The sequence below is a fragment of the Galeopterus variegatus genome, unplaced genomic scaffold, assembly GCF_000696425.1.
Source record: "Galeopterus variegatus unplaced genomic scaffold, G_variegatus-3.0.2 Scaffold621, whole genome shotgun sequence".
NCBI classification, from domain to species: Eukaryota; Metazoa; Chordata; class Mammalia; order Dermoptera; family Cynocephalidae; genus Galeopterus; species Galeopterus variegatus.
The window spans coordinates 493,203-504,101 of record NW_007726732.1 but is presented as its reverse complement, the minus strand read 5'-3'; the positions used below and the strand labels follow the sequence as shown (position 1 = coordinate 504,101).

Genomic DNA, 10,899 nt, shown 5'->3' with positions numbered 1-10,899 from the left:
TGGGGTCAGCAACCTCCAGTAATCCCCACCCCATGCTGAGGGGAGTGAAGGGCAAGATCAGGGCTCAATGATCCTCAGCTTCCAACCCAGACTAAAGCCCTCCGCCCCCTCCTCCGACTCCTCCCCCCACCCCCACACCCACCCGTTGTAACATCATGGTTAATCCCATCCACTGCAATGACAGCATCAGCAATCCCAAGCTCTGTGTCCTTGTCCCGCACAACTCCTGCAATGCCCATGCGCACCTGTGTGGGAAAAAGTTATCAAAACCCTTTCCCTTCTGCATGAAAACGTGACCTTCAGTTAACTTTCTGGCTCTGTTCCCCTGCAAAGGTGGTATGTCTATGATGTTCCTAGGTGACAATACTTCTGGTAAAAATGTCTCCTGACTGATAAATTACATCTGGACTGATAGAAAGCCATTATCTTTGTGCTTCCCCAAGTTTGGTGGCCCTTGCTATTGGGCGTGTCTTTTGCAGAAGGATTGGAAGCTATTCTTAGGGGCCATTACAAAGGATAAGAGTTCCTGTGGAATAGGAGGCTTCTGTGGCAGGGCAGTTCCTGCACCTGCCTAATGTCTTTTCAGAGGACAGCTTTCCTGCAGATGGCTCTGGGACGGCTCTATGGACCACCTCCTAGACTGCTGCGGGGTCTGCTCCCACTGGCTAACAATGCCTGATGCCGCCCCCCTGGCAGATTGAGCTTCCTGTCCTGTCTCCTTCCCAGACAACCTGAGGCCAAGTGTGGCCCCCGGCATCTTGTGAGTCTGATGCCAGCTGGACCTTAGAAGAACCCCTGCAGGAGCTGTGACCTAAGTGGACAGTGGACTGGTCAGGAGTGACTCAGCAGGCTGGGGGTCAGGGTTCAGATCCCACCTGCTCCAGGTAGGTGAGGAGGGCGTCCTTGTTGTTCTCCCACTCCTGGGGCAGCTCGTTCTCATGAGGGAACTTGTCGCAGGACAGCTCCACAGTGACCTCGAAGCAGTTGGTGTGTAGGTAGCTGAAGTCATTCATGCCTAGGGGTATCACAGATGCTGGAGCCTAGGGGGTGGGATGGGAGTCCCACCCTCCTGATGCCCTCCTCTGGGAGACTTTAGGGTGGGAGTTGACACTAGCACAGCACATAATAGCAATTGTTTTATCAGGGCAGGGGTCATGAGGATGGGGCTAACTCCACCCTTAGGCACATACTCCCAGGGACTGTGTGCCAGTCCGCCCCGTTGATGACGTTGCCGTGCAGGGAGAAGTCCTGGCTGTGGCAGGGTCGGCGATCCGTGTCCTGCATGACTCGGCTAGTGCCAGCATAGACAGTGCTGAGCCAGCGAAACACAGCATCATCCGGTGTGGGCGTGAGTTCACGGGCAGCCCACGGAGTCCGAGTCATGTCAAATGGGTAGGACACCACAAGCTCACCCCCGTGGAGATTGGCACTCAGCACAAAGGGGATGCGCTTCATCCACTCGATCACTGCCCGCGTTTCAGGAGCCACCTGGACAGGGGTAGGTCAGGGGGGGTGGGAGACAGAGACAAGGGGTCCCTGGGTGGTCCTCCACTCCTGCCTCCAGAATACTCACAGTGGCATTGGGCAGTGTATAATAAGTGGGCAGTGGCAGGTGATGGTTGGGGACAGTGTGGGGCACCAGCCCATCATCCTCTGCTTCCCACAGTGGTGTGTTGAGGTCAGCAAAATTGTGGTTCAGGTCAATGCCTTGGTGGTTCCAGCGGCCTTCTGCCCAGCCCACCAGCTCCGAGCCCTGCCAGGGAAGGGGCCTGTTCAAGCCAAGCAGGCTCCAGCACCAGGACAGAAGGGGCAGGGCCTTGGGCCAGGCGGCCTACCCGGCGGTAGGCGGCCTCATAGCCATCAGGGTTCATGGAGGGCAGCAAGTGAATGCGCGTCTCAGTGAGCAGCCGGGTCACTCTCGGGTCCCCTCGCAGGAACTCATGGCACAAGAACTGCATCAGGAGCAGAAGCAACTCCCGCCCCAGGGCCTCATTCCCGTGCATGTTGGCCACGTAGCGTACCTCGGGCTCTCCTGGGAACACACAGGGGCTCGAGGCTGGCTCACAGCCTTGACCCTGCCCTGGACCTACCTATCTCCACCCCACCTGCCAGTACCCAGCTCATGCTCCCCAGGCTGGTCCGACATTTCCATCACATACAGCTTCAGGCCCTGGTAACTCTTCCCGATGCTGTAGATGCGGGTGATGTTGGGGCACTGCTCGTTCACCTGCTTCATCAGCTGGGGGTGGAGTGTAGCACAGCATGAGGCATGGGGGGATTACACCCAGGGATCAGACCATGTGTGGCCATGGAGGGACTTACAAGAGTCAGCGGTGGCCCACACAGATGGGGGCATCATGGCATGGTACAGGAGGGGAGCAGCAGCAGACCCAGAAGGAAGGGGCAGGACAGGGGAGGTGCCATAACAAGGAAAACTGGGTCAGAGCTTAGGGGTCAACAGGTGGAGGAGACAGTTGGGGGAGGGGGAAAAAGCAGGCAGTCACAGCAGGTTATGCCCTGGTGAGAAGGGGACCTGAGCTAGGCATGCCCTCCTTCTGGGGTCATAGGGGTTATATATGACCTTTCTCATAGCCTTATAATTGTGATGCTGAAAGTCCAGGGGGTCAGAAGATCCAAGTGCAGAGGCCTCCGGGAATAGGTCCTTAGGATCTGGTGCAGGGAGAGTTCATGGTAAAAGGTGAGTTCATGGTAAAGGGTGAGTTCACAGGGATGGATGCACCCTGCATCCAGGCTCCACCCATCCAGCCTTACCCCGACTGCCCACCTGAGACCGAGCAGGCCAGGATCTCTGCCCGGAGGCAAGAGGCACCTCCCTGGAGCCAGGTCTGGGGCAGCAGGCGAATGAAACGGGCCACCTGGGGCTCTGGCAAGAGGTTCAGCACTGGTGTTTCTGGGTCTGAATTGGCAGGAAATACCTGGGAGCATCAAGTCCTTTGTTGGGGCTACTTGAACCCAGCAGCCTGGCCCAGGGCTCAGGGAAGGAGCTCAGGCCCAAGCTCACCGGGTAACCCTCCCTGGTGGGCTCCACGAAGATTCACACACTGCACAGACTCCTGCCCACAGACCCTGCCAACGGGCAGCCCTAGGGAGCCATGCTTTCTGGCTTGGTCACAGCTCATTAGATGAGTATGGCCACATGACTCAGGAGCAGCCAATTCTAAAGCTGGCCTGAATCTCATACTGTAGCCTGGTGTAAAAAAGGGCCCCTGAGATGGGGAAGCCAGAGCCATGGGGAGGTGAAAAGTGATGCAAGGACCAGAGGCTCACAGCCAGAAGAGGTGTTCTAGGAGGAAGCTACAGCAGTGAGTGGTACCTGCCCCACAGTGGAGTCATGTGGGGAGGATGTGGGCATGTCCCAAAGCAGCCTGGCTCCTTAGGCTGCCTCACTACAACCCCCCTTTCTTCTGGAATGCCTAAGTAGACATCTATCCCTTGTCCTCAGAGAAGCCTCAGCCTAGCCGAGCACGTACAGTGGGCTGGGTGCCCAACTCCCAGCAGAGAGGCCCCAGCCACTGTGGGACCACTCACTGCGTCCATCCCACTGCTGCGGTTCCTGCTCCCCCACCAGGTCCGACTGTCATTGCTGAACTGGACCTTGTACGATGTGACCCAGTCATACCTGGCAGAGAGATAGGGGGGAGATCATTGGCGCCCCCAGGATTCCTACCCCAGCCCTCTTGTGTCTGTCCATGACTTCCTGGCCTAGGGATGGCCTTCCTCACCTCCAGACAGAGTTCCTGCCCTGTGTGACAATGCCGGAGAAGCGGGTGGGGAGCCCAGCATCCACCTGGAGCCACGGCTTGGTGTCCTGCTGCTCAGCACACCAGGCCCCATCATACAGATCACCGTCCTCCAGGCCTGACTGTGGGCACAGGACATGGTGATCAGGCCCAGGTGGGTAGAGTGGGGTGGATTGGGACAGGGAAGGGGGAGGAGAGAAGATCCCAGGAGCTGTCTTGCCTGCCCCCGAGACCCAGGCTCTGAGCCAGGGTTGCTGACCTGGATGTTGAGCCGTCCTCGGTGTGGTCCAAGACCAAAGGACTGGCTGCTGGATGCCTCGAGCTGGTTATCTGAAACTCGCAAGGACTCCAGGCCCAAAGGCGGACAGCCTGGGGCAGGGATAGACCCGTGAGACAGGACCAGAGAGAACAGAGTCAGGGCAAGTGGGAAGCTGAGCCTGAGCCTGCTCTTGTGCTGGGCAGGCAGGGGGCATGCCTACAGCCATGAAGCCAAGATCTATGCTGATAAGTGCTCCAGGGGCTGCAAGTCTGGGCAGGGTCCCTGGAGAGGCAGTACCTGGTTCTTGTTTCTCAAGGAGGTTGAGGGTGCCTGCTGGGCTGGTGGTCACCTGTGGCCTAGCAGTCACCAGTGGACTGAGACGAGTTAGCTTCTTTCGCTTCTTTACAATGATTTTTTTCTTCTTGATCACTCGAATGTGCTGTTGTGGAGTCCCTGGGGTTCAGGAAGGTACAGCACCAGGGGAGGGAAGAATTGCATGAAACACCAGACAGACGGGAAGGTCTGCCAGCCCAAGACGGCATGCAAGCCTACAGCAGGCCTCACTGCGTACCAAGGGTCTCAGCGTGGCATTAAAGGCCAGCAGTATGACTCCAACTTGACTCTTCGGCCACTTGCTTGGCTCCTCTTTCTCCTTCTGACCCTCTAACCCAATAGAGAACTACACCCAGCCACTAGGAACTCTGGGACTAGCCCTGTAATACCATCCACCACCTCTGATTTTTTTTTTTTTTTTTTTTTTTTCCTACATCCCATTCCTCCCTTGCATCTCAGACCGAATGACCTTGGAGGAGCCTTCCCTTAGGTCCAGACTAGGTCCCATGCCCCAAAGCCTCTGTGACACCTCCATTGCTGCGTCTTCCCTCTGGGCTGTGATGTCCTATCCTCAAATCCATGTTTGCCTGGGTGCTGAGGCTTTCCAGGGCTGGGCCTGCCTGCTCGCCCTTCAGCATAGCGCCTTGCACAGGGTGGGTGCTGCTAGGTCCCCATCCACCCAAGCTCCACAGCTGCCTCCAGAACACGGTGCACATTCTGGTGTCTGTGCCCCTCCCCATGCCTTCGCGCACACTGTCTCCTTCTTGGCCACCCTCTCTCTTCAGCTCTTCCTCACTCAGAGATACTCACCCTTCAGGACCCAACTCTACTTGCCTCCTCTAGAAGCCCTTGGCTGCCCCCATTGCCTTCCTCCCCCAGCTCCCACATCTGAGAAGCTAGGCGGTCAGGCACGTGCCCCTCCTTCTGGAGACAGCGCCCCTTCCTCCAGGCAGCCTCCAGGAAGGGCTCTCTCCTCCCGTTCCTTTGTTCTCTCCTGGCAGCCTTCCCCTCACACTCCCTCCTACACAGTCTTGCTCTGCACATTTTAGTCTCCGTGCCTTTGCACCTCTTTCTCCCCTCCTCTAGGCTCTGGCCTCAGTTTCCTTATCTATGAAGAGGGAATGTTTGGGGCTGGAAGAGGCAGCATCCCTCTGGGTCTGTCCCTGGACTGCTGACTAAGTCTGGCCGGAACCGGTGCTGCTGAGTCAGCAGCTACTGCACCGGGCAGGGAGTATGTGTGTGTGTGTCTGTGTGTATGTGTCTGTATCTGTGTGTGTATCCGTCTATACGTATGCGTCTGTGTGTATCTGTGTCGTAATCTGTATGTATCCGTGTGTGTATCAGTGTATCCGTGTGTGTGTATCTGTGTCTGTGTATGTATCTGTGTGTGTATCTGTTATCCGTGTGTACTGTGTATCAGTCAGTGTGTGTGGTGTGTGAGAGTGTGTGTGAGGTGTGTGAGTGTGTGTGTGTGTGTGTGTGGTGTGTGAGTGTGAGTGTGTGAGTGTGAGTGTGAGTTTGTGTGTTGGGCAGGGGAGGGGGAGGACCGACCTGCCCGAGAAGAGGGCCCTCGGTCCGGGAGCTCACCGTTAGCCTTCTCCGCGGGCGGCTGTGCCGGGCTGCTACGCGGAGCCGGGGTCGAGCCCGGGGCCTCGGTGGTCGCAAGGCTCAGCACGGAGGCGCCGGACGCCCCCAGCCCCAGATCGACAGCAGGCGCGAAGGCGGCCAAGAGGAACAGGAGAGCCCACATGGCGCGGGTGGAGGGGTGGGAGCGCGCGGGTCCGCGGCGGTCGGTGGGCTCGCCTCTTCCTGCCGGCTGCTGCGGAGCCCCCCGCCCCTTCCTGCTGCCCGCGCCGTCGCCTCACGCCCCTCTGCAGCCTGCGGCCCGCCCACAACCAGCCCGCGGGCCTCGGACCTCGCCGGAGATGGGAGGGCCGGGGCGGAGCGCGCGGGGCGGACCCCCGAGGGGCCGCGGGAGAAGCCGGGCCTCCCGAGGTCTCCGGATGCACCCACCCCGGGGCTCCAGCCGTCCCGGGCTAACCGGCCTCGCTCGTGCTCTGCCCTTTACCCTCTGCAAAGCTCCCAGTCTCAGTCCCGTGGCGCGCCCGTCCCACAGCAGGCGCCTACTTTGTACCATGCATGATGCCAGCCGCTTTACACTGGTCAACTGAGGCGGAGAGCGACTGACTTGGCCAAGGTAGCGAAGCTGAGAACTTTGGGAAGGAAACTACAACCCGAGAGGGAAACCCATCCAGAGCCAAAGGCCCCCTGCCAGGGCGGGTGGGACAGAAGGGGGAGAAAGTGAGGGGAAACTGAGGCGGAAGACGGGGCGCGAAGGGTGGGGGTGGAGGTGGTCCTCCAGGAATCCTTCTGAAAGACAACCCGAGGGGCCCAACCAGAGGCGGCGCTTCCCACCACCCCCGGCCCCCGGCCCCGCCTCCGATCTCCTCTTTCCTCCTTTCCCTCCCCTCCCCTACTCCTTTGCTCGCCCGGCTGCCACGTTCCGGGCTTACATAACACGAGGAGAGAAGCCAGAGCCGATACCCAGCGGGCCGGGGCCGGGGTGGAGGGACCGAAGCTTGACGCGCGCCTTGCGCTACCCACTCCGTGTCCTTGCTCGCCTCCCCTATGCCCCTCGGGGGCCCGGGAGCCGGCAGCCCTGGGTCTATTTGCTGCAGTGCCCCAGATCCGGGGATTCCAGAGCGCAGGACCCTTGCCGTTCTCCGTCGGAGGCCCCATCCGTATCCCCCATGCCTGGGTCGCCTCCCTGGAAGGAAGAAAACTCGTCCACTATGCGCCTTTGGCAGGCGCTTTGCTTTTGCAAGGAGCCCTCCAGGGAGATGCTGTCATCCCCACGGGAAGGGACGTCCAGAGGTGGCCACGAATCCTCTGGAGTGCGCGGGGCACTGAGCAAATATTTTTTGCAGGACCACTACCTATATAAACAATTTGAGTCACCCAAAATCGGCGCGTCAACAGCTCTCCGGCGGTCCAAGCTCACAAGACCCCTGGAAAGAAATACCACGGCGCCTCTGCAACAGGCCCACCAAGGGCAGGGACGACCCCATAGGCGGGAGTCCTGGAAAGCATCTTGTCCACCTCATAGCATCCTGTACACCCCATGCGCACCGGGTAGAGGACTTGAGAGCCCCGAACGGGAGTAACCGGACAGGGTGCACACGCGACCGTGTCCCTCTTTGGAGCGCCCCGCCTAGACGGCGCTGCCAGGTCCCAAGCACAGGAGGCGGGGGAGAGAGAAAAATTCAAGGGAGGCGCGAGCTCCCTGGGCTCAGGGCGGGCAGATGCGTAGTACTGCAAGCTTATGCTTCCCCATGCCGAGGTCTGATCGGGTCCTAGGGTCGTTCCTCCTCTTGCCAAAGCCCGATCTGGCCACTTCCCTTTCTCTGGTCCCCATCGCCATCCGAGTCTTGCAGAGGGATGTGAAAGGGAGGAGGGGGGCACGGGGGCACAAGGAACAGGACATCTCAGCTTCCTGAGGCTCCCACCTCTTCCCAACCGTTCTCCACTCAGCAGCCAAATTCAGTCAAGTTCCTCCTGACTTAAGTCCTCAGTGGGCTCACCTGCAAGGCCCTTCATGGCCAAGTTCCAGCCTACCCACACCTTTCCCATCCCATCTCCCTCCGCGATTCCTCGGGCTCCTGCCAGTCACGCTGGCATTTCGGCTGTTGCTCCAGGCTTTTGCACTTATTAACCACGTGTGCATGCTCATCATTCAGATTTCCTTTCCACGTCACCTGCCCCCAAAGGCTTTCCCTGACCACGGTGACTAAAGTAAGTTCTGTCACTCTACACACACTATCCCCTCACCCTGTTTTGTTATCGTCTTCAACGCATTCAACGCTGTCCGAGATTATCTTGTTGTATCTGTTGTATGTTCACTGTTTGGGTTCCCCCTAGCAGGAGGCGAGTGCCCCTCCTTGCACCCGAATGTTCACAGCTGTACCTCAGGGCACAGATCAGCACCTCGTCCCTAGCCAGCAATCAAAAAGTTTATGTGTAACATATTCAAGGTTAGGGGAGACCAAGTAGGGCTGAAGGGAAACTGACCCTCCACAACAGCGCCAGGTTTTGCGGGAAAGGAGATGGCAATCCTTGAACTGAAAGATCCGGTCCCAGAGGGACTGGGGTGGGGCACGTGGCTGGATCTGCAGATGCTCGTACCTCTTGTGTCCCCTGAGCCCACCTCATTGCCCTTCCTCATGAGCCTTCCTCATTGTCCACTACTCTGCACCCCTTGCCTCTCTGCCCTGTTGTAATCCTGAGAACCTCTTTGTGCCCCTTATGCCCCCTGAGCCCTTCAGCACCTTTTCATGCCCCTCTGTGCTTCCAGCTCAGCTGCCACTTCTGGCCCTTGCCACTGGCCATTGCCACCTGGGGCTGCAAGGGTGCGAAGTGCCAAAGCAGGTTCTGGAGGTGGTGGCTCCAGAGGTACAGAGGTAGGTTTGCACCCAGGTACCTGCACAGCCAGATCTCTATCACCAGGAGCCAGGTAAAGGATCTTTCATGGTCTCACTGGGTCAAGCTAGCAAAGTGCAGCTGAACAGGACTGGGTGGTGGCACCTGTTCAAAGGGGATTTTAGTCTAAGAGATGGGCTGGGAATCTCCTGACAGCTCCCTGGTGTGGTCAGGTTGCTGGGGATGGAGAGAACAGATGACTTTGGTGACACACAGGCTTCATTTCATATCCCACTTTTGTTGTTTATTTTGTTTGGATATCCTTGGGCGGTCTCACTTCTCTGAGACTCAGTTTCCTCATCTGTAAAATGAGAACCACATCTTCCTCCCAAGGTTGCTGTGATGATGAAGTGAGATAATATGTGGTCCCAGGGAACCCCTAGATTAATCAAGTGAATTAAAGGTGGGGAAAACAGCCTTGCATAGCCCTCTTATTCCCACAGACATAGAATAAAACAATACCAAGGAAAAGAAAGGAGGCTATGTGTTTGGCTGCATAAATGAAGTAGTGGAATCTACTGTCTGCCTGTGCTTCTAATCTCCTGTCCCTAGTGCTAAGGCAGAAGTCATTCCCTGCTAGGTGCTCTCCCTGTGGTGTAGGTGAGCATTGATGGGGATTCCCGTGCCATCTAGATGCACAGAGTGCCATCTCCCCACATGACCATCCTCCTCTCACCACTGCCTCCCCCGCTGTCTCTCTTTTGTACATCAATGTCTCTGAGAGCCTTGCTCCTCAAAGTGCAGTTGGGGAATAGCAGTATTGGCATCCCCCAGGAACCTGTTAGAAATGCAGAATATCGGGGGCCGGCCCGGTGGCACACTGGATAGTGCGCCGCTTGGGAAGCGCGGTGGCGCTCCCGCCCGAGGGTTCGGATCCCACATACAGACCGGTTCCCGCTCACTGGCTGAGCGAGGCGCGGGAGCAACACCGAGGGTTGCGATCCCGTTGCCGGTCCCCGGTCCGGTGCGGGGGCAACACTGAGGGTTGCGATCCGTTGCCGGACACGGAAAAAAGACAAAAGACAAAAAAAAAAAGAAATGCAGAATATCTGCCCCAGACCTACTGAATCAGGATTCAACCCCAGGAGATTCATATACACATTAACGGCTGTGAAGCACTATATGGAGGTTTAGATCACCTCCATCTAAAATGCATGAGATTCACAACTTTCTGAGTTTGATGCTGTCACTGGAGATTTTATCTTAAGACACAAGATGATATCTACATAACATTAAGAAATTGGTCTTTCATTCATCCTGAGAGGGCGTATTCCTGATCAGAGTGTGACCTTATTTTTATTTGCTTTTTGTAACTAAATCATTTTTATCAAAATACCACACAATATAGTTTTACAGGTAAATCACATTCAGGCACATAGTAGCCTCTGCTCTATGCCTCTCCATTCCCACTTTTAGTTCTTTTTATTATTTCTCCTTGTATTTATCTTCAAGCTTCTATTGCTATTGCTTGCTTTTTCTGCTTAGATGTTACCTGTGGATTTCCTGCTATGGAATTGAGAATTTAGCTTTTCTACCACCCTCCTCCACATACATACATCCAGATACACAAACATACACTTCCCCTCCTCCCATCCTCCCAGTAAAGCTAAATTGCCATTTGAAGTTAATATTTAGTGCTTTTATTATGACCATGGAAATATTATTTTTCAACTTTCTGTGCTCCATGGAGTTGGCAATTACTTTATTTTATCATTTGCTTGGTTTTCTAGGCAACGATTGCTAATTCAATCTCAAAGTTTCCAACAGAACTGAATATTTACTCTGAATATATTTAAACACAGCTATAATCAACTGATTTTGTTTTCTTCCAGGGACATCCCTCCTGGAGCACCTGTCTTCTGGTTTCAGGATGGGTTGCTTGCTTCCTTCATCTGGCGGCACAACTGACATTCCAGGCCTTTCTCTTTGTCTCTTTGCTATGTTTAGTCTCATTTCTTGAACGCCATATTGTCCTCTTTCTTAGTTTAATTCTTCATTTTGCTGAAACACATCATCCAGTAGCTTCCTAAGAAAGGATGTGTGCAAGGTCAAATTTTTGAGACCTTATAT

General features: G+C 56.1%; 1 protein-coding gene across 1 annotated transcript in view; it reads right to left on the bottom strand.

Annotated features, from left to right (window-relative positions):
• CPXM1 (carboxypeptidase X (M14 family), member 1) overlaps positions 1-6,167 on the bottom strand; it is an 8,848-nt gene extending 2,681 nt beyond the window's left edge. Inside the window, exons 1-13 of the mRNA XM_008570652.1 lie at positions 5,941-6,167; positions 4,318-4,473; positions 4,021-4,130; positions 3,744-3,883; positions 3,550-3,640; positions 2,786-2,936; positions 2,582-2,670; positions 2,116-2,239; positions 1,836-2,032; positions 1,574-1,753; positions 1,191-1,488; positions 876-1,015; positions 143-245 (exon numbers count right to left, since the gene is read on the bottom strand). Coding sequence (XP_008568874.1) covers positions 143-245; positions 876-1,015; positions 1,191-1,488; positions 1,574-1,753; positions 1,836-2,032; positions 2,116-2,239; positions 2,582-2,670; positions 2,786-2,936; positions 3,550-3,640; positions 3,744-3,883; positions 4,021-4,130; positions 4,318-4,473; positions 5,941-6,103 — 1,942 coding nt within the window. The 5' untranslated portion in view covers positions 6,104-6,167. The remainder of the gene's footprint in view (positions 1-142; positions 246-875; positions 1,016-1,190; positions 1,489-1,573; positions 1,754-1,835; positions 2,033-2,115; positions 2,240-2,581; positions 2,671-2,785; positions 2,937-3,549; positions 3,641-3,743; positions 3,884-4,020; positions 4,131-4,317; positions 4,474-5,940) is intronic.
• Positions 6,168-10,899: the final 4,732 nt, after the last annotated feature.